The sequence below is a fragment of the Ambystoma mexicanum genome, chromosome 1p (genome assembly GCF_040938575.1).
Source record: "Ambystoma mexicanum isolate Mex_15411 chromosome 1p, UKY_AmexF1_1, whole genome shotgun sequence".
Taxonomy (NCBI): domain Eukaryota; kingdom Metazoa; phylum Chordata; class Amphibia; order Caudata; family Ambystomatidae; genus Ambystoma; species Ambystoma mexicanum.
In genome coordinates, this window is record NC_090921.1 from 1,058,703,753 (window position 1) to 1,058,727,224 (window position 23,472).

Genomic DNA, 23,472 nt, shown 5'->3' on the forward strand with positions numbered 1-23,472 from the left:
TGTGCTCTGGACAGCTGTGTGGCCATGAGTTCTGGGAAGGTTTTGTACTTTGTTCTATAACCTCTTCGAACATACGTTTTAATCCACCTTAGAATTGGTCTCTGAGAAAAGGCCTCTAGAAAGTGCAAGGATTCATTCTATTTATATTTTTCGAGTTCCTCTTGTTCTGGTTTTCCCAACAGGTTCTGCCCATCAAAGGGTATGCTAATAATTGTCGCTTGGGTCTACGGGTGAAAGAAACAGTTACCCTGAGCTAGGCATACCTCGTCATAACTCATCTATTGCAGATCATCTGCCTGCATTGTGTGAAGGCTACTCTCGATCACTGTATTTTAGGCTAGTGGACACTGCTGTACTATGTCCCGAGCTTCTGCTTGCACTTATGTCTTAGGAGAGACGTCAATTTTTGTGGTTCTCTTGCCCCATTTTATAAGACCCCCTAACTTTGACTTGTTCCCTGTTAGTTTTACTGAATCTTTGACTTTATTCCTCTGTCCAGAGGAACTTCACTGAAGTCCCTCGTTAATGCAATCCTTTTTGACGTGCTGTGCTATGGTAGCCAATATGGCTGCTAGGACGGGTGCTCTATAGTACCACATTTTGGTCCGTCACCCTTCGAATGTGCTGTGGTTGTAGCATTGTGGCAGCTGCAATGTAACATTGGGTTACTAATACAACAACAATGAATGCACTCTTGGTGAACCTGGTGTACCAGTATGGTAGATGTGCAGTACTAATGGATTTTTTCAAGCCCTACTCCCAGCCAATTTGCATTGGGCCATCCCGGCCATGTTTGAACCAGGAGGCAGGCTTAATAGCCCATTGTGCTAAAGTGAGCTCAGCCCTCTACAGTGGATTAAAGTGCCCGCCCTTGTTTTTCTGCTCAAGACAAGCCCAATACAAATCAAGTGTGGGTGGATCTGAGTGTTATGCAGCTTTTTGGACCAGCCTGATTTTGTGCCTGCCAGGTGTGTGATTGAAGAGCTGGCTCAGGCCAGCACCTGAGTGAATGTCCATCTGGTGGATACCATGCCCATTCTTACTTTAATTGCTGGGGATTGCCCCAAAAATGAGATCTTGCTACAGAGGATCAGGTGCGGCCATGCTGGCTGGACCCTGGACTCTTTTTTTCTTCCTCCTAGTTATTCTTAAGGTTTTTGAAAGACCTTCCGGGGAATTCATCGTCCTCCAATGCAATCCTTTCTGGCTGGACTGGCTTTGCTGTGCTAGGACCATTTCTGGGTCATTGCTGTGCTGCCGCCCAGTTAAATCCTTTTTCTATGGAGACAGCCAGTTCTAGAAGAGTGGTGGGTGACCACTTCTCCAACTTCGGTCCAACTTTGGCCATATCTTCATCAGATTCTCCAATTGTGGGACCATTCTTTGTTAGCTTGCTGTCCAAACCTACCCTTTGAGCTGCCCAGATCCCCTTCGCCGGATTCCTCTTTCTCTGGTCAGTTTCCAGTTGGTGCTTCTGGCTGCTGAGCTGCTCAGCTGGTAAAACCGATTACTCCTCTTTATGTCCATCTGGGTTAATGCTGGCCGAGGTTTAAGTACCCGAGTTAGGGAGCATTCCCAAAAATGTGCCAATTCCCTTCACCTTAGAGACCCCCAGCAACTTTGCTGGATTTTGAGGACTTTTTACCTGGAGAGAGTGTGACCCTTTTCCCCACTCTCTCATGTATTTTGATATGCGTTTTACCTCTGTGTTTTCTTTGGTTATGGAGTCTAACCAACTCCATAGGCATCAGCCTTTCATTTGTGTCACACAACACCCTCAGTGCAATGGCACAGGAAAGCCTTTCAGGGTTTCTCAAGGTTTAACTACCTTCTCTGGGATAAACTACTGTTTCCCAGAGTAAGTAAAGTGAAATTGACTTTACTAGTCTTTTAAAATCCTAGACCCAGCACACCCTATCTTACAATAGAGTGCTGGAGGGGTTACTTAGTATCCCCTGTGTCTAAATACTCATGTAGCAGTCAAATGCTACCCTTTCCTCTCAGAATGGCTGGTGGCAGTGGTTTTACAACAAACTAGCATGTTTTTCCTGATTGCGAACTATTCGTAGCTCCGGTAACGTTAAATCGCAGGAGCCATGTTTGTCAAGATGGCGTCTGAGCCCCCTCTGTAAAAACAGGGCCCGGTCTTCTTTTTTCGCCATTTCTTTGTGGAAAGGCCCTTCTAGAGTTTGTCTCTGCGCGGCAAACCAGGTTTGGTCTCTTTGTTCATTCACCTACGCAGGCTTCAGGAGTGAAGACCGCCTCTGGCGCCCGAGTGTCTGGGGTGGGCAGGAAGTAAGGGAGGTGCCCGAAACTCTCTGTGGTTATTCTTCTAGGAGACCCAAATGTACTCTGTGGTGATTGGCTGGCTGACTGTCCGGCATGGACAGCCACCCTGCTGGGTGAGTGACAGCTAGGCTGGAATGAATGGGAAAGAACTGAATAAAAGGCGAGTCTCTTGGCTTGGAAGGCAGAGTCAACCACTGGAACGAAAGAACCAAAGACGAGCTTGAAGAGGACGGCTGCTGCAACTCCTGCACCGTTGGTTTGCCCGGTGAAGCCCTGCTGCAGGCCCGAATCGCCAAGATCACCTCAACAGAGAAGCCCTGCAAGGACGACTTCTCCCTTTCAGTTGGTTGGACCAATCAACTCAACAGTAAGCCACCTGGACACCTATCTCGGAGCTGGTTGCATTTTCCTCAGAGTGCTGCAGGAAACTGTATAACCAGGGAGATGGACACCAGATTGTGTGAGTTACTTACAGCCACCGGAATTGAAGTTTGCCAGTTGCAAGCTTTTTGACCAGTAGTCCCCCGACGTCCTCCCTCTTGTCCCCACGACTGAGGCCCAGGAACAGCGAGATCTGCAGGAACTGCCAGGAACAGAAGTCACCAGCTGCATCTTTTTCTTCATTGAAAGGTACTGTGAAACGAGACTGACTACTTACCTTGCGCAGTGAAAGTGCTTGAATCTTTTGCAACTCGCAGGCCTAATCAGCTTGTGACCCAACATATGATTCTTCTTTTTACAAACTACTTCTGAGAACTTGTGCCGAGACTTTACCGTTTACTTACCAGAACCACTTTATCCTACCCAAGAAGATATCCAGTCATTTTTTTGAAAACTTATTTTCGAAACAGCATTTTGTCGAAAACATTTTGGTGAAATCTTTTTTTCTTGATTGTATTATTTTTGGTTCGTAAGTAAAAAAAAAAGTTTAAAAAAGGGGGTTTGGGGAGGGAACCGCCCATTTCAAAAATAAAATTACAAAAAATAAACATTCGAAAGAACAATTTTCAGCAAAATTGCGTTGAGAAAATGGCATTCGAAAATATGCCATTCGAAAAAATCACTATAAACCATCCAAGACTTTAGCCCATTGACTTTGGCCTAGCCTACTGAATTGAATTGACTCTTCTATTGAACTACAAGTATTTGCACTATCTAAGAATAATTGTAAACTTTCATGTTCTAATAATCTTTGCCTTTTACTCCTCTTGAAAAGTATTCTGAAATAGTATTGAAGTATATTTGAGTGTTATATAATTGCCTCCTTCTTATGAATGTTTTATAACTGACAGATACATAAATTAATAAGTATTTATCAAAGAAACCTTGAGTCTAAGAGTTTATTTGAACACCTGTGATTGTAGAGCTGTGTGTAGCAGCATTACTGCTCACATTCCCCTCTTGAGATAAGCCTGGCTACTCTGCTCCACTACCAAAACTGTGCAGTAAAGACTTATACCAAAGGTTGGCTTGCTTACACCTGTATTCATAGTTGTGTGTAGTGGTCCCAGAGGGTACTGCATACAAACTCTGCCTAACTCCTGAGTAGGGTGGTATCCCGCTGTTAATTCCGGTGGGATGCTACCAAAATGGAATTAGCATTCCCGTCTCCTGATATCCCCGTATTAAAGGGATATTACGGGCGGCAGGAATGCCGGTAACTCCCCATTCCATGGAGACCCATAGGACTCCATGGAGGTAATTGCACATTTCTTTTGCTGGTGGGGGCCTGGTCTAATAGCAGGTCAAGCCGGGAGATAGATTCGTGGACCCCACCGGCAAACTTGTGCTTCCCCGGTCTGAAAGAAATGCCGGTGCCAGAATTACTGGCAATTTTACAGGCATTTTTTCCAGACCGGGGAAAATTGTAATTAGCCCCTTTGTCTCAGCACAGTAAAAGAAGCTCTGCATCTATTGGGATCTCCCAGCATCTCCAAAACAGATCTTCAGTGATTGTCACCTTAAGCACTTGTCTCTAGTCCAGATATATTCTTCAAAATTGTCTTCAGGGGTGCCCTGGGTCTGGGACTAGTGGGGTGTTGCAGGACCCCTTCTACTACCAATCACCATCGACTTCCATTGCCCCGAATCCTACTTAGCGTCCAACAAGCTGGTGGGGTCATGAACCTGGAGCTCTTAAAGGGGCTGTTCTGGTGTTATCTGGGGTCAATTGCTTCTTTGGTTGCACCTGTGGGGTGGAACTGATGATTACCTGGCTTTAACCCATAACCACAGTTTCCCTATGGACTTGCCCCAGTTTACTTCTATGAGGAAATGTTCTACTGACTGTTGAACTGAACTCCTGCAAAGCGACGAAAAAAGGTAATCACCCAGCTTTTGACATTCTTGTGGGTCCCTGGAGGTTCTCAAAGAGTGGATTGTTAGTTCTTCCCTGTACATTATTACATAACTTGCTATAATAATTCAACTGCTCTCCTGTCCCTGAAGATGTATTGGGATACTGTATCTATACTTGGCTGTGTTTCCACTCATTACAAAGGGTGAATTGTGACCATTTAGGTCTAGTATAAATCTTTGCATGTCCTGACTTTTGGCAGCTCACTAGGCATTGTTTATAATTGCTTAACCCCTTTCACTACCTCTCAGTGCATACCAATTTTATTTGTGTTTAACCTATTTTACTATACATTGGAGAATAGAGGCCATTTTGTGACAATTCATAATTTGGCACCATTGGCCCTGGACATGACTGTGTAATATATTTTACTGATGTCTCAGGATCCCTTTTTCACCCCAACACTTTGCATTAAAATGTACTAAGATTACCACCAGGTACAGGTCTTGCATTTAGCTCTAGGAATGAGGAGAGCTTGCAAAGTACCTAAACCCACCACAACCTTTTTGGTGTTTCGCATATATATATATAATTGAAAAAACTTTAGTTAAGGCACAGTTAAGGTGATCAGAGTTAACGCAACAAAACCCTTGAATTTCAGCCAATGTGGGAAGTGATAATCATCTTAACTCGGCGTGCCCCCTTGGATGACCGCTATGATCTAATGATGTGTTATTTATATGGCACTTACACATAGGAGCTTTATATAGGACACATACCTCCAATATCACCCAAACCGTAGTTGGTATTCATTTATCGACTGCAGAAGGAAGAAAGCCCGAGTTGGGCGTGCTGAGATTCGGACCTGCAGATCACACAGAGATCGCAGCAGCAAGCCCTCAACCCACCGAGCTATCTTGCCAGCCTCTAATTTTGCAAATGTCATTGTGAATCCCTTCTGTTAGGCATGTGCTCATGGGTTAATTTGGCTGATATTTTCCAAACAAAAAGTTTGATCACGTTTAAATCAGATTTGACGTGAAAAATACCTAGCAACAAAACCTTTGAAATTCAGTGAAAACAAAAACCTTGGTTCAGAGAGAGTTAAGGTGAACAGATTTAACGCAACAAAACCGCTGAAATTCTGCAATCGCATTTCGATCAAGTCTACCTTAACTATGTGCCCCCCTTTGTGCAGCGAATGACAAGTAGTCCAATGCAATCCGCCAAATACTTTCTGCACAGATCAAATGTTATTGTCTGACAGCTTTTTTTTTTACTGACCATCCTCTGTGCCTTTCATTGCTTTAGTTGGAGCATGTAATCACCTGGCTCTGTTCAGTATAAAAGACCCACATAGAACAGGAGTGGTAGATTGTTGCCAGCACAGAAACTGGACTTTACTTGTAAACCAAATCTTTCAGATAAAGTTAATGTGAATTTCATCTTGTCTAAAAGTCTTGGATTGCAATCCAATTGTGAAGACTTACAAGGTGTAGCAAACTGCAACACATGGAAAGTATCAAAGATGAGGTTATTTTCAGGATGGCGATTGAGAAACTCCTATATGTCCAAGGGGATTAGCTACAAACGAGGAGGGTGTTTTCAAACTGAATAATCACAGCACAAGGTGTAGGGAAGGGATAACCTATAGTGCATCAGACATCTATCTTGTAGGGATGCGGACCTCGCTCTAGCTCTTTTTTAAGCAAAGATTCAGTGTTGTAGCACCTAGCTCACTTCTTAACACCATGCTCTTACAGTTATAGCAACATGTTTGCTCTCACAGCAATCACCAGATATTCCCACCCTTTGGTCAGGTAGCCTTCTTTCTGGAATCCCCATCTCCTTGGTATTCTTTCAGGTACTCGCACCTCTCAATCTCTCTGTGCCCTAAGCTTTCCGAAGCTGCTAATCTCTCTCGGGTTTATTGGAACATGTAGCACCCTTGGGCCAATTAACTTTCCTGAGCTTCTCAGATCTCCTGGACTGTACAGCTCCTTGGTTTGCCATTTGTAAGTGCTCTCTCTGCTCCTGGGTATACTCCAACTCTGGTACCCTTTCTGATCTCTTGCTCAAGGTTCCTTGCATGTGCCGCCTTTGATGTGGTTTCTCCAATCTTTTATATGTATCCATATGGTCTTCTTTGGTTACCAAACCTCACATTCGTACTGCGCAGTGAAGCTTCCCATTAGAATCTCATTTGGGTTCATGAATTTCATCAGGCAATTTGTTTCGTCTGTATCTCTAGCGCATGTCTGAGGCAAGTAGCTCAGTGTCCATTTTGGAATAAGGCAGAAGTACTGCCGTTCAAATGCAGCTAGGCATGGCTGTGGTCGGGTCAACACTCATCCAATGTGCTCTGTGCTTACACCCAGGCCAGTGGCAGTGGTGCTGCATGCATTAAGTGTTGCCCAGCGGCTGATCTGTTAACAGAGATGATGTTTTTCTCCAGCATGGGTCTGGCATAGATTCACATGCTCATGAATATTCCGTCATCAGGCCGGGAATCCTCAGTAAAAAAAAGAAAGCAGTCTTGCTTTAAAAGCTTCAAAACTGCCTATCTCCTATTAACCAATCACTGGATACATCTGTCATACTGCACCCACCCAATCACGACCGTCTCCCTAAGCACCAACCCCGGTGGTCATCTTGAGATTTGAAAGCACGTGAAGTGACAGTATGAACCCAGAAGAGCCACAGCAGGGAAGGAGGGAGGGTTAGCATGCAAAACCATGCCAGACTCATGCTACAGAACAACGGTTACAGGTAAGTAACTTGTTCCTTCTCCAGCATGGGGTCTGGCATGGATTTACATGCTCATGAATACAATCACACAGCAGTACATATACACAACCAGGAGAGATGGCAAGACACAACCACTTAACCCTTAACAGGTTGCGTAGCACCGCCTGTCCGACTCAGGAATCCCTGTTGATGCAGTAGAATTTCATGAAGGTGTGCGTAGACCTGCACCTAGCAGCTTCAAATGTCCAGCAGGGGAACACCAGAGAGAAAGGACGTTGTTGCTGCAATGGCTCTGGTGGAATGGGCTCTCAGCCAGCCTGGAAGAGGTCTGTTGGCCAGACGATGACAGTGTATGATGCACCCGGAGAGTGGCCTGGATATGGAAGCCTTTGGCAGGGCCTTCCAGTGATTCACAGGCCCAAAGTGTTGAGATGGCTTCCCAAATAGCTTGTGCGCGTCACATAGAGCTTCAAGGCACGAGCAACGTCCAGCGTATGCAGCGACCTTTGAGCGGCCGAAGAAGGATTCGGGAAGAAGACTGGAAGCACCAAGGGTTTGTTAAGGTGGAATTCGAACTGAACCTTCGGCATAAAGGTAGAGTGAGTCCAAAGCACCACCATTGCAGCATGAAAAGACAAGTATGGGTGTTTGCAGGAAAGCGCCTGAATCTCCCCGACCCACCTAGCCGAGGTGATGGCCACCAGGAAAGCCGTCTTCCAGGAGAGCCATTTCAGCTGAGCCTGAAGCAACGGTTCAAATGGAGGCCCCATGAGTGTAGTATGAACGACATTGATCTCCCAAGCAGGGGCAGGAGCCTTCAACTGCAGTAAAGTCCCAAAGAGGCCTTTCAGGAACTCCTTGACAAGCCTGTGAGACCACAGTGATGGCCTGCCCGGTGACTGCGTGTACCGGGAAATGGCCGCCAGATGCACAATGATGAAGGTGTGAGCCAATCCGGCATTGGCTAAAGATAACAGGTACTAGCTGAGGGGCTGTGATGCGAAGAGGTGTAATCATTTTTGCCCTGAACCACACCGTGAAATGTTTCCATTTGTGGCTGTAACACGATATGTCATAATGTGCGAACTCTAGGGATGTAGGTGCCAAGCCAAGAGGTTCAGTGACTCTGGGTTATGGTGTAGTATCCTTCCTTCTCTGGAGAGGAGATGGGGAAAAGGAGGGAGCCGGATGGCTGGAGCCACCGCCATGCGCAAAACTTCCGGGGACCAAATCTGGCGTTGCCATGCTGGGGTGATCAGTATCATCTTGCCGTGACAGCATTTGAGAGTGTGGATCACACGAAGTAGCAGTGGTATTGGAGGGAACACGTACAGGAAGAGGCCCTCCCATGTGAACGAAAACGCATATGCCAGGCTTCCCGGCTAGGGAACCTGCTGGCGAAAGCCTGACACTTCAAGTTTTCTGCTGTCGCAAAGAGGTCGATCAGGGCTCAGCCCCACATGCTGAATAGAAGTGACGTCTGTGCTTGTTGGAGCTCCCACTTGAGGCAGGATCACATCTCCCTGCTGAGAGAGTCTGCGATGGTGTTCTTGATGCCCTCCAGATGAAATGGGACAAAAAACCGGTCCTGAAGAATGGTCCAGTGCCACAGTGCCTGCGCCTCAAGGAAGAAAGTGGGGGAGCAGGTCCCGCCCTGCTTCCGGCAGAAGAGGTAGGAAATACTTGAGGGCCCAAAACACGGCCCGCAGCTCCGGAACACTGATGTGCAGATCCTTCATCCGGGAGCAAGAGGCCTCTGGTGTGGGACTGTCCGGTGTGGGCCCCCCATCCGTCCAGAGAGGCATCCATGGTGACCCTAGCCTGGAATGGGGGAACCTGACACAGAGGCCCCTGCCTAAGGTGCTGGCGCACTCCTCAGCACTGAACGGCTTATCTTAAGTCTCGGTTGAGGCCAGTCCTGTCTGTCCACTTGCTAGTGATCTGGAGCCACCTGGCGTCCAGAAACTCCAGAAGAGGGCTCATCTGTAGCCTGCAAAACGGAATCGGGTGAATGCAGGACGAGATCATGCCTATCAGCAACTTGATGGAGTGCACTGTTGTGGAAAGAGTCGAAGGTAGGCGATACACCTTTCCCAACATAACTGCCACCCCCTCCTCCGAGCACCCAGGAACAGAGCTCTCTGCCATGGTACTACGTAGGGCTTCGGAACGTTGATAGAGAATCCGAGTTCTGTCAGAAGGTCTCCCTGGTATGCTGCTCTGCTAGGGCCTGAGAGGGGGACCGGATGAGCCAGTCGTCCAGGTATGGATAGATGTATATGTCCTTGAGAAGCAGGTGCGCTGCCACCATGGCCAGGCACTTTGTGAACATCCTTGGTGCCGATTTGAGGCCAACGGGCAGAGTCTTGAAATGATAGTAACGTCTCGGAACCACAAAGCGCAAGAATTTTCGATGCTTTGGATGTATGGGGACGTTGAAGTAGGTGTCCTCTAGGTCCAACGTCGCCAGGAAATCCCTTTCCTACAGCTTGTCGAGCACTTGCTGCAATGTGACCATCCTGAATGTTTGGGACTTATGGTATTTGTTGAGGCGTTGCAAGTCTAGGATCGGACACCCCCCCCCTGACTTTTTCCAGATGAGAAAGTATCTGGAGTATACGCCGGAAGAGGCACAATGAGATGGGTTCTATTTCCCCTTTTCTTAACATGGTCTGCACTTCTCCAGGAAGCTGGGCCATGTGCAGCTCCTTCCTCGCCACAGGGGGAATGCGAGGACACTTTCCAGGGTGTGCCCCTGACTATGTCCAGCACCAATTCGTCAGAGGTGATGTTCTTCCACTCGTTGACGAAGTGTGTCAGAAGACCCCACAATGGGGTGCGAAAGTGGGGGTTCCGGGCCCTGGGCAGGGTCTTGCATTGCGGAGGGGGAACCATGGATTTGGAGGACGGGTTTGCTGACAGCTTACTGTCGGCGGCTGAAACTGCACAGTCTGGGGCGGCTGCGACCCGAGACAGTTAGGGGCCGAGCCAGTCATCCTGTATTTCTTCTTGAGCATGTCCCGTTTTGCTGGTGTAGAGCTTGGGGTCTTCATGAGAGCCAGGCTTTCATCCCAAACATTGTCCAGCAGAGGAATGGACGTTACGATCTTCCTGGATGATGCGCACCTCTGGTAAAGAACTCCCTCCTTTTCCTTTTCCTCAGGCATTAAGTTGAAGAGGGTAGATGCCCTTGAAAGCACGGAGTGGAAGGAACCAGCCACATCAGGAGACGATGCCCTGGGGGTGGGGGCATCGTCGGCACCCAGCAATTCTCCATCCGGAGGCACAAAGTCATCAAACTCATCTGTCTCTGTGGTGAATGTATCCGTGCCCGTTGCAGTGTCTGTATGGAGTGGATCCAACACTGGTACAGCTGGAGTAGGGGGTTACGTTGGCCGCCTCGGTGTCGCAGGGCGCTTTGGACCCTCAGGGTGGTGTCTGTGCCGTGGTCTTGGTGGGCTGTGTCTGGCGGTGCTACCCACTTGAGGCCATCGGGGCGGGAGCCGCTGCTTTATTTCTGACACCAAAGTGTGCAGTGTAGTCAGAATATCCAGGGACATGTCTCTAGGGCCAGTTGAGGGACCACTGGGGCTGGCACTGATGGCGGGCTAGCACATCTTGCTGGCACTGGGAGGTCTAGTGCACCTTGCTAGCACTGATGGCGGGATAGTGCACCTTGCCGGGATTGATGGCCGGTCTAGTTTCACAAGGGGGGACTCTTCACCCATCGGGGCTGTCCCTTCCCTGGTCCGAGCAGCAGCCTTCCTACAAGGACTCTTTGTCCGAGCTTGTGTATATCGCCATGACAGGATCCCTTGCTACCTCCCTTAGACCCACCATAGGCCTGGGGAGAAAATATGTCTGTGACAACAGTTGCCTTGACCTTCTGCCTCCTTCGGGAAAGTAGTAACGACTGGGGACTCCACAGACTGGGTAGACTGGGGCCGGAGAGGCAGTGTAACCCACAAAGATTTTGCAGTTCACTTTGCAGTAGTTATCGACGGGGCCATTGATGGGGCTGGAGTAACGGTCGTCGACTGGGCAGCCATCGACGGGTTCCTGGTCATGGGCGTGGCGGTGATAGACAGCGGTCTAACCAATGGGAACCTCTGCTTGTGGACGTAGGTGTCAATGAGGGCCTCAGAGTGTCTTCCTTGCATGAATGTTTGCTATCCTTCAAAGAAGGGCCATGCATGGAAGAGAGGGTCGGTCTCTCCGAAGATACACCACCCACCGGTAGGCCCTTGTCGGATCTGCAGCGTGGCGCTTAGACTCTGTGAACATTGTGTGGAGGAACATCCTCAGCACATCTTAACCTCTTCCTCGAGGGAGAACGCTCCAAAGGTCGTCCTGACCTGGAGGGGGGCCTGTGCGTGCCCGCTGGCTGCGCCTGCAGCCCTTTCTTCCTTCAGCCATGCCACCAACCTATTAACGGTCCTGCTCCGTCTTGGCGAGGAAACCTCAGCAGATGTTTCATCGGTCCTCCTCATGGTCAGGATGCAGACAATAGAGAGGCACGTTGTGTGCCTGTCGGCCACATAGATGTTCCTCAAGCCACGTCTGGAGCAGAGCCTCAACAGACTCCTCTGGCCTTCTTCTGACATGCGAGGTGCAAAGTAGACCTCAAATAGGCCTTCCGAACTGAAAACGATGTAGCGATCGATCTTCACTGGCAACAGACCAACAGTCAGCGAACGAGAGAGGTTTGGACAAAAATAGAACAATTTATCCGTAGAAAAATTACAAATAGGAAAAAATAGCTTGATGGGCAACTCGAGAGGACACTGTACACTGAAGCGTTTGGTAGAATTCTGAAGTTGGTCATCGGGGGGCTTAGGGAAACGGTCATAATTGGATGGGTGCAGTATGTCCCAGTCTCCAGTGACTGGTTAATGAGAGAAAAGACTGCTTTCTTTTTTTACTGAGGATTCCTGGCCTGACGCGAATATTCATGAGCATGTGAATCCATGCCAGACCCCACACTGGAGAAATGTGCCTTCCGACCGGGTGCAAGTAGTGGTGAACAATACCTGCATATGCCCCAATTTGTGGCAGTGGCGATGAATACCTTAATCTCACCCAATTCGTGGCTTCCATTTGTTTCGAGCAGCAACTTCTTTTGAGCAGCCAGGAACCAAATTCTGTCAATGACCAAAATATAGAGTGTGCCAGGGAGTGAGCCAGAACGGCGTTAACAGGGTCAATCAGGAATATGGGGAGGAGACCTGTCTCGACAAGAGGCAGGGAATCTCTGCGGATTCCATCCATTACCTCGCTCAGGTATCTTGCAGCATTACCAAAAGGGTGCTCTCATAAGCCTTCCAGGTGCCCAAAGTTGTCCTTCGTTTGGTGGCTGGGTCAGGCTGCATAAAAGATTACTTCTTTTGCACAGTCCTGGGCTATTTCTCGCACCCACTTGACCCAAGGAAATTCCTGCCAACCAGAAACAAGTGCTTATCCTGCCTCACAATGAAGAGTGTGTCTAGTAAGACAGGATAACATGCAAGTTGATCATACCAGAAAGTATACACCTGTGACTTTGGGGCATCTGGGCCCTTGGGAGAGTCTCCTTCAGGAATATTGTTTTTGGATTGTGGTTTGCATGCCATTAGTAGCTTGTAAACTATACAAGTGGGCTGAATGAAGTTCACAGGTTTAAAGACTAGAGGCTCGACTCTGCATTTCATTAGCTTGTAATCCATGAAATTAGTATTGTAGCTCCCTATGGACCCAGCCACAATCAAATCTGTGGTATGCTATGTCCAATATGTATTGCCACTATTATTAAATATTATTAGAATGTCGATTAGAGCCCATAAGACAGTAATTAGATTTTTTATATTTATTTGTTAAGCATTTTTGTAAAATAATGCTGTAAATAACAGCATTTGGCATTTTTTGCTTCTAACGGGAACCATGAACTGGGTGGTTACTTGAAAACGATGAATGGTGAAATGTCTGGATCTTAAACTGTCTGAGCTCCATTGCCCATCCTTGCCTTCTGCTGTGTGGGATCAGTGTGGTATTCCTCTGCTGGTGAGCCTCCGTTGTCCATCAGCCGTCCAACATATTTTTGGGAGCCCACATGATTTTCCACTGTTGCAAACAAGTTATGGTCTGGGTTGTCTCCATAGTTGACCATTTTCCCAAAGGTATGATATGATAGATTATTTATAACGCACTTAATATCCAGAGGTTTCTAAGCACGGACCTGGGGATCGAACCTGTGTTGCTCCGTGTCGTCTTGCTTCCAAGGCGAGCACGTTGCCCCTGAGCTATCCTCCCGAAACTAGGGAAGAATCTTACTGCAGAAAGGCGGACATAAAAAATAAATAGAAACTTGGAAATGTGCTGAGTTTATGTGCCAGTTATCAACATCAGCATGTAACCTGTGCATTAAACATGCTGCGATCGGCCAACATTTTCATCTGTCAGAAGCAACCTCCTTTTGAAGAACCTTTATAAATAGGCAGTTCAACCTCAACTCCAGCATAGTCTTTCCTTATATATTCGGTCTATCTTTCCCTGCTGTATTCGTATGGTTATTCATTTGGACATTAGTGGTTTCCACTTTACATTGGAGCTTGGTAAATATATCACCGAATTACTTGACCAATATTAATGTTCACATCACGAACCAAAGTACAGGGTGATTTATGCATTTGTCAAGGGGGTCAGCAAATGCTCCGACACTCCGCAGTATGTCAAAAGGTGAAATAACTACCCTAACGCACACAAACAGATTAGTTCATAATTACCGAGAGATGAGGATGAGAAGGCAGGTTCTCAAAACTAGACGGCACATCATAGATCTCTTGGGATGGTTCTCTGCTTTTGGGACCCTTCATCACGATTGGAGGAGTGTCATATATCTGGAAAAATATTATTAAACGGTCAGATCACTGCTGCCTGTACACAGGTTTTAACGTTTGCTTCAGTCAATTTACCACTTGGACTGTGAGAGGAGGAAATAGCTCTTTTCTGTATTAAGACACACACACATGCATGCACACAGAAGGACAGCTGGAGTTCTATATGACCTCTAGTTGAAATCCAAAGGCGTCTTCCTACAGAAATTGGAGTATGGGATGGTACTGAAACATTAAGGCTGTGCTTCTGACAAAAGCGCGCGCACACACACACACACACTACCATCATGGGAGGGGTTAGTAGGATGGGAGGTGTTAATAACAGGCCCTAGTGCAGGAATTCTTCATCATTCAGATTGTGATGCCCAAAGAACTACCGATTTCTGGGGAGATATACAAATGTACAAGTAGACCAGAGGAACAGGAGACATTGCAGTTTGTTTTTCAGCAAGTGAAACTGCTATTTAATGTAGCTCACCGGCTGTAAAAACATGCACATTACTCCCGAGCAAATAAATACACAGATACGCTGCAAGCTTCTCTAAACCTAAAGATATCAAAAGCCAAATCGAGAACCTCCTTGGCAACTGCTTATTTCAAGGAAACAACTGGTACTGTGAATAGGTCTGATCGGTTAGAGGTAGGAACAGGAGTGGCGGCTAAATGTGCTTTACCGAGCTCTTCAATCAAGTGGGGCTCCATAAGGTGACTGTGGATCAAAATGGAGTTGCTCGTCCAAGATTACGGCCGACATCCTCTTGGAGGTGCAAGAAATAATATATACGATTCAAATAGATATATAAATGTCCAGACAACTGCAATTCTGAAAAACATACAAAATTCTGTTATCATACATTACCTTTGGATCAGAAAGAAGCAAATATATGCCAACCAAGATGAAAAAGGGAAACAATATTTTGGGGCACTGAGGATTGCTCTGGTGGCATATAAATAGTGGTGCGACAGGTAAAAATTACCTAAGAAACGTCTTGGATTACTCTTGAAAAAAAACTAGCCCACTCCTTAATAACTGTTTTTAAAAAAGTCGTTACCTTAGTTTGATTTAATTTACCCAACAGAAAAGAAAGAAACTTTTCAGGAAAGAAATGAGGGTTTTATTCTGGGGATGGGGCTACCAAAATGCTGCTTTTCTCCTACTTGTCACCCGAGTCTACGACAGAGTTCAGATTGAGACGGAGTCACAGCAGAAACAGGAGTGCCAAAACTGCCCCAAAAACTCTAAGCAGACTGCATAGGGGTTGGTGACCTCAGAAGTGACAGTGACAAAATGCGCAGGAGGAAAAACCCCTGTGCCTGGCATAGGCAGAGCAATACTCTGCTCAGAGAACCACAGTAAGCAAGGGGAGAATCAGTTGAGGAATCAAGAAGTAAAAAAAAAAAGTACTAACGGAGCAGGGAAACCCCTGCAGTGCTGCATGTGTCCAGTCCTGACTGCGCAAAGAAAAGGACTCAAGGGCGGGACTTAGGGAGGGAAACTGAGACATGCACGTAGCAGACTTTGCATGCAAATCAAAGTAGGACAATAAAAAGATTGCAGTGCTGCTGTTGCATAGCTCCAGATGCACCGCTGCCAAGAGGGGTGCACGTACCAGTTGAGCAAGTAACATGGCCACATCAGGGGTAAGGATGTCATTGAACGTGGCGCTGCTTTCATAAGGGGACACAGAAGCAGGCGCAGCGCGAGAAGTCCCAAGGTGGAACTCAATGAGGGGAGGGGGCTTTGGGGTAGGGTGCAAGATGTCAAAGGGGGTATATGTGGTAGGGGGGCTTTTGAGCAATATGTGAACAGTATAGAAGCAGACACCTAATAAGGAAGTCGCTGCAGGCCTTGTGTGGCAAGCAGTGTGTCCTTTAATACACAACAGAGCAATAGTACAGTGGTGCCAAAATATAAAAAAAAGAGACTTTAATAAAAACAAATCCATTCACATAACCAATTAAACATCTTAGAAAAACACAGAATGAAGACACACATAATAAAAGGGCCCTCTGGGCTGATAAGACAGGGGTGTTCAGGCAAAGGATTTCAGCAATAATGCCAATGTTCTGAACCAAGGGTTGAGGTGCTTTCGGTGTCAAGTAAGGGAGCGGCAGCGCCGAGGCTGACGATGCCATAGTGTTCAGCGATGGATTGCGGGTCAAATACGCTGGTGATGAAAGGCAATGTCAGGTCGGCAGCGATGGGTGACTCTGCGGCCTTGGGTGCAGAGAAGCAGAGACTTCCACTGCAGTGCTCAGATGCCACCGAAGGGAAATGGCTTTGAGCTTGAAGAAGCTGGTGGCCAGACAGCGGTGTCGATTTGGGGATGCTAGAAGATTCAGCGGGTCTCAGATGCGGAGATAGCAGGGCTTCAGGTCAGCGACAAGTGAATCTTGTTGATGCAGAGGCGATTGAGGTCAAAGAGAACTCAAGCAGTTCTCATGACAAAGGGGTCAAAACCGGCAAAGAGGTGGTTTAGAGATGCAATGAGGACAAGGGATTGCTTCCTTGGTTCTGTGGCTGCTGGAAGGCCCAAACCAGGGTTATCCAGGGGCAAGGCTAGTCCTTAGTTCCGCTTTTCTACTCAGGAAGTAAGTCTGGCACCTGCAGGGGTTCCTTCACCTCCAGTGAGCAGGATCCGAGTTCCAGAGCATAGGCAGCTAAAAGGCCTTAGTACAACCGCAGTGTGACATTCTCTGTCTCAGAGGATGGTGTGGGGGCAGAGCTTGCCTCTGCCGTGGATCTCTCAGTGTTCACCTCTATGGCAGAGGACATTGATATGGACTGCATTCCAAACGGAGTATCAGCGAATCATCGTTCTGATAGTCCAAAGATAAATCAACAAAGGAGAGAGTTTCCTCTACTATAAAGTCAAAAAGTAACAGAGGATTGGCCCAAAGCAAGCCGAGTTGTCAGGGGTCTACTCCATGATGCTGTAATAAATGTCCTTTTGCCATCTGAAATAATACCCAGATTGCTTGGTTGCCAGGAAATGGAGAAGGACAAGACGTTGTAAAGAGCCCTAGCAGAAATCAAGATGTGAAAGCCCTCTCTCTCTCTCGCTCTCCTCTGCCTATTCTAAATCCACCACTTCCCATGTCTTCTGACTTCAAAAGGAATCCAGTCATCAGTCCCATGGTGTGAGTGTGGCCTTATGTCAGGACTGCCTCTAAGGTTTGTTCCCAGGGTTCATGAGCCCTCAGACAAAGGTATTGGCTTTATCTATAAGGGTTCTTTCACATTTTAGTGCGCATGATCCTGGTTCCAGTGCACAAGCAGAAGAGAGGCCCTGGTCCAACAGCAGTGTCACCCTCCCTGTTGGCAGAGGATGGATAAGGGGCAGAATTCTCCTCGACCTCGGAAGCTTCTGTCTTCACCTCTAATACAGAGAACAAGATTAATCACAGGACAGGATTTCCTGCCATTATAAAGGTAAACTGCTGGACCAAACTGGTCCAAAGCAAGCCTGTTGACACGGTTCAATCCAGGCTGATAGAACAAGTGTCATTTGCCTACTGACATCGTACACAGAGCCTTTTGTCTGCAGGAACATTGTGTTCTAGCAGCTTTGACCTCCCTTGCTGCCACTGCAGGTATGGTGCTTGGGGTGGAATCAGACTGGTGCAGCACAGGCACATGGGCGCACTATAATTCTGGCATGGAACATTATGAAAGGGGTGCCTGATTAGGAGACCCCCACCTTTCAGAAACAGACTTAAATGCATCATTATATTAAAAATAGAAAGCAGTAATTTAAACCCTTGCAGATGGCATTCCGAGTGAAGCTTAGTGAAAGTCCGACACCCTTTAGTGTGGGAATTGTGATTACATTTCAGCCTAGAAACAGGAACCAGTTTACTGGTAAGGCTGTTATATGCCGACTCTTCCAGGTTTTACAGAGCACTGAAATTAAGAACTAAAGTTTATTGGTGGGAGAAATGAATAGCAGAGATGATTATTGAGGTAAATATAACTTTTCCAATTCATACAAAATAGGGTCAATCCTGCTCATGATCAGCGAAGTGCATAGACCACTAAAACCTAAACCTATTTCCTGGGAGCCCTGCACAGTACCCAACATAGTATCCTATCACAATTGTCAGAAGTGAACCTCTTAAGCCTCTTAAGCCTCTTAATTGATACATTAGCTGGGTGGCCACAATGCTATATCAGATAGAGTGCTAGAGTTTTGGATTATTTTTAGAGCCATAAAAACTGGTAGGGATGTAGCCTAATAAATATAAAAGGTAGTATTCCAGACATCTTAGAAAAGAGGGCCTTATTCACTTAGACACAGTATTCTATCCTACAAACACCTAGCTGCAATGCACAGCCCGAAAATCTTCAGGATTATGTGGAGTGGAAATGACCAAGCGGCCGTGCATCACAATCAAATTTAATACTAAGTTACATACAAATACTATTAATATAGATGCCATATTATAATTTCTGATAGTTCAACTAGGTTATTTACAGTTTCTATGAATACAAGCAGAACATAATACAATTTATGATAGTTAAGCTAGAGAAATTGGTTGTGCGATGGGACTGAAATTCTTAATGTAAGATGCTGTGGTATATATGTTTCTAGCGAATTTGCAAAGCATGAATGACAATAGGTGCCCTTTTTGGATTGTTGGAAATCACCAATACCACCCCAAAATAGTCCAGATATGAGACATGTATATGAATGGATGGAAGAGGAAAAATAAGATGGCATAACGGAAAACTAGAAGAAAATGTTAAAAGCAATTCAAGAATAATAGTCCAGCTACTGGTCATCTGAAGGTTTATGGTACCAAAACCCATAATGGTAGTTCCAACATAGGCAGGACCTTCTTAAAAGAAGTGGGAACATATGCAGTAGCTTCAGGTATACTATAAAGGGAGCAGAAGCCAAGAACGGGAAAAGTAAAAGAAGAGGTAGGTAGTCTACCAAAGATATTTGATCCAAAATAGGATGGACCCTTCAGTGTAAAAAAGTAAACATTTAGTAAGGAAAATACAGAATTTTGAATGCTGGAAACTCATCAACGTCCCTAATGATATAAGGCAGAGAATATGGCTGGAGTGGAACTTAGTAAGGGAAGGGGCAATTTGTATTGCTTTTTTCAAAAACAGGAAACTCATTAATGTCCCTAACGCTATGCAGCAGAGCATTCCATATTTCGGGTGCCAAAACGGAGAAAAAGGATCCCACCCCAGAGCCGCCTTTTGTAGAACAGTGGCACTAACTGTGTGATAACAGATTTCTGATGGGAAGGTGATTATTTTTAATTGGCAGAATGCAGGCGTATTCCACATATTTCTTTGAAAGTAATGCAAAGCACTTTGAAAGATATTCTATGGTCAGTTGGGAGCCAATGTAAATATATGGTACTTGCAACAGTCTCAACAGGAGAAGGACTTCTATATTTTTAACTCTGAAGACTTGTGAGTACCCATGTATAGTCCAATTTAAACCGAACAATCGCCATAACGGATGTGTATTTTTGTGGCAATGTAAGGGAAGGGAACATTCTTGGAACAGCTTTAAGATGCTCTAAAACATGTCGAGGCACTGATGCACTCTGTGGTCCCAGAGATAAATTCAGAATCCATATAATTTAACAATTGGTAGGTTCTTAAGAAGAAGTGACGAGGGAGTAGAGGAGGTCGGGAAAATTAGGTGTGTAAAGATGGATTTCCTACAATCAAGATTTCTTTCTTTTCAGGATTTAGTAGCAGGTAGTAAGCAGCCATCCAATGACAGAACTGAAGAATACAGTTGGAGATATTATTTGGTAGTCACAAACTTAGTTGCATGTCGTCGTCACAGGTATGGCAGAAGATGTGTTCTCTCAGGAAGAAAATTGTGAAAATTAGAGGTTAATGAGAAGTGAGGAATTAAGGACCCTGTGGGCACACCAAAAAAGGCACTCTTTTGGTTCCGAGATAAAAGGTTGAATGGCAATGTGTTGCGATTTTTTTAAACATGTGGAAAACTCCCACAATTGTACCATATTGCCTTGTCCTGTCTGGGGTGACGCCTCTTCTGCCATTTCTTTTCAGTGTTTTCGTTTTATGGCGATTCTGAAGAGTAGGCTTTAGGAACAACAGCACTAGGCATGGCAAGCATAAACATACATGCTAAGAGAAGGGCACATTTGCAGTGGAGACCAGTGAGATTAAAAAGGCGGCCGCGATAGAAGTGGTCTATGATTGAATCAGAGATATTGAATAGAACAGGTCAGCGCCTAAGGAAACTATAAAACATTAGTGGTCTACAACCGCAGCACTCCAAATGTTTTGGACTACGAATCCCATGATCATACTGGATGAGCCTAGTGGGAATTGTAGTGGAAAGAGAGCCAAATGTTGCAGAACCCTGCATTAGAACATTACGATGAATATAAAAAATGATTCCATCACAGAATGACTCTAAAGATAACAAATAACGACTGGGATGAGGAAATTAATAAATATTAATTTAATATGATGAAAATCCCAAGGAAGACCATTATGCCAGTGCCATTCAAAGTAAAGTTGAAAATCTGAGGGACACAAAAGACCCTGATGCCAACTAAGATTGGTACTGATTAGTTTGCCAAAATGGATCACGGTTTAGCAAAATATGAATATGCGGTAAGATCAAGAAAGGCAATGAAGTTCTCCAGACATCCCAAAAATGATTCCCAAAGTCATACCTATACTTCGGCAAAGATGATTTTATGTGCCATGATTGAAATCATGGCACATAAATCCTCTGTGGCGAAGGTATTCCAGTTCAAACTCCCTGACTTCATATACTTCTGAAGTATAATTGTGGGATGAAAATAACCAAGTGGTCCTGAAATGATTTTTTTTAGGGTGTGGGGAATTCAATTTAATGAGATCGGACAGATCTCTCCCAATCGGAAGGGGGGAGACATGAAAGGAGAGAAAGCCACATGCCCACAATCACACATGAACAAGCGGTCATAGGATAAATAGCTGAACACCACAATGAGGGCATTGCTGCCATTAATCGCACATCTAGAACTCTAATTCACAATGAAATCACTGTTTTGAAGAAGGGACTGTGACTACCTCAGACATTGGAGACACTAGGATTGCTAATTTACGCAGAAGGATATGCTTGATACTTAAGTGTTTACTAAGAAGAATGAGCCACTCTGCAATGGAAGTATTAATGACATGAATAATCTGGCAATCAAAACCTCACAGAAGGATTTCACCACTGATGTAAAGCTACACCTAGGTATGAAATACTGGAGACACTTCTTAATCCCAATTTATCTGAACCCTGTGAATGAAACCATTCTCGCGCATTGTACCGTCTACTTGTACCGTCTACTTTGGCTCCAAACAAATTAAAACAAATCCCATCTTTATCAAAGTATATAATGTAACCGGGGAACAGCGGCCTAGGCACATACTTTCTGTCTATTCTCACCCTCCACATTGTAGCATCTGGACACGTTATCTGGTCTCCAGCCTTACCTCCAACTCCTTTAGGTTTGAGTAGGGTTCCTTACCTGGGTGAGGTCAGAAGAACTTTTTCAATTATAGATGCGCTATTGTTTGGGGAACAACCCTTGCGTCCTTTGACCCCGGACTGAGATCGAATAGAGACTGGTTGTGGCACCCCTGTCACTGAATATTTATTCACGTATTTAGCCATTTAACCATTTGTGTAATTTCTTTATTTAGACTAATTCCCATAGCGCTAACCACCCTGAAAGGACTCAGAGTTGCTAAACCAAAATCTCTGGTGACCGGACCTTATTCCCTATGCCCCCTCAAACACTGCGTCTGTGTGCGCAAAGACCTGCTCAGGGGCATGAAAAAGAAACAGGCCAGTTCAGTGGACAGAAGGCCAGTCCTAGCTACCCTGATCAGGCTTACCTAGACCATGTCCGAGTTCCCGCTCCGTTCCTCTGCTGATCCTCAAAATACAATCTAGACGGTTATTTAGAGATAGTCGTATGGTCTATTTATCCATATCTCGCATTTAGCCTGATTGTGTGTAGTTAGGCATATCTCGCATTTAGACTGATTGTGCTTAGTTGATATATCGCATTTAGCCTGATTGTGTCTGCATTTAGACTGATTGTGCTTAGTCATATCTCACATTCAGCCTGATTGTGTCTAGTTAGCCATAGATAGCATTTAGCCGGATTTCTTTGTAAACCATACGTTTTAAGTGTTACTGCATTTACTGTTGTACGCCCATTTTAGGCTATTCTCCCTCCATCTAGGTTTGCTAAATATAGGTGTTACTACATTCACTGTTGTGCATCTACTGTTTTGCCCCCCTTTTTAGGCCACTCTTCCTCTATCCAGGCGTGCCAAATCTAGGTGTTACTACATTTAGGCTAATTGTGGTAATTAGCCATATCTCAGACTTAGGCAGATTGTGTTCTAGCCCAATTTGATTTTAGATCAACTGTGTTGGCTGGCCTTATCACGCACTTGGATGGATTGTGTGTTAGACATATCTTACACTTGAGCGAATTGTGTGACTTAGCCATGTCTCTCACTTGGGCAAATTGTGTTCTAGCCATATTTGATTTTAGACCAACTGAGTTAGCTATCCATATTTCACATCAAGGTGAAAGGCAGGAAACAACGTTTCAACTATCATAGAAAGGTAGGTAATCCCACCAGGAATCTCAACAACCGTAAGTAAGACAGAACCCAGAATCAGTGTAGTTGGTAAAACTACTCAAGGGGAGAAACTAGGACCCCTACCAAGTCCTGCACATCATCTACCATTTCTCCACACAACTAATGGAGCCAACTCAACAAAGCCACACACAGTGTGAAACCACTCCCAACCACTGACCGACTCACCCACTCTCAACACCCTCCTACTTTACCTACAGTAAGAAAGCTCATTAGGAAAGCACCACTGAAAGGAACCCAAAGCCAACAAGCCAGACAGAAACACAGAATAATAAGCACAGGAGGGCCTGCGTGCCTATAGCCCCAAATAAACCCAAGACCACAGGAAGCCACACGCAACCATCAGGCAACATGAAAAATACCAGAAGACCAGACCATGCCACGCCAGAGAATCCGCTGACGCAAGTGAAAGCAACAGGAAAGGATATCCAAAAGGGAACCACAACAGACCCCTACCCTGACAAATTCCAGATCATCAGAACGCACAACCACAACCTTCACAGGAATAAGAGCCACCCCGAAAACAAGACTAAAATCACTCCACAATACACCATACTTCACACCATACCTCGCTACAACTGGAACGGAACAGATGGCCATAC

The 23,472-nt window shown here is 45.7% G+C and overlaps 1 protein-coding gene across 2 annotated transcripts in view; it reads right to left on the minus strand.

Annotated features, from left to right (window-relative positions):
* BCAR1 (BCAR1 scaffold protein, Cas family member) overlaps positions 1–23,472 on the minus strand; it is a 329,630-nt gene that overhangs the window by 81,966 nt on the left and 224,192 nt on the right. Inside the window, exon 4 of one of the 2 annotated variants that reach the window (XM_069604502.1) lies at positions 14,092–14,205. The exons of the other annotated variant lie outside the window; for it this stretch is intronic. Coding sequence (XP_069460603.1) covers positions 14,092–14,205 — 114 coding nt within the window. The remainder of the gene's footprint in view (positions 1–14,091; positions 14,206–23,472) is intronic. 2 annotated transcript variants of the gene reach the window in all.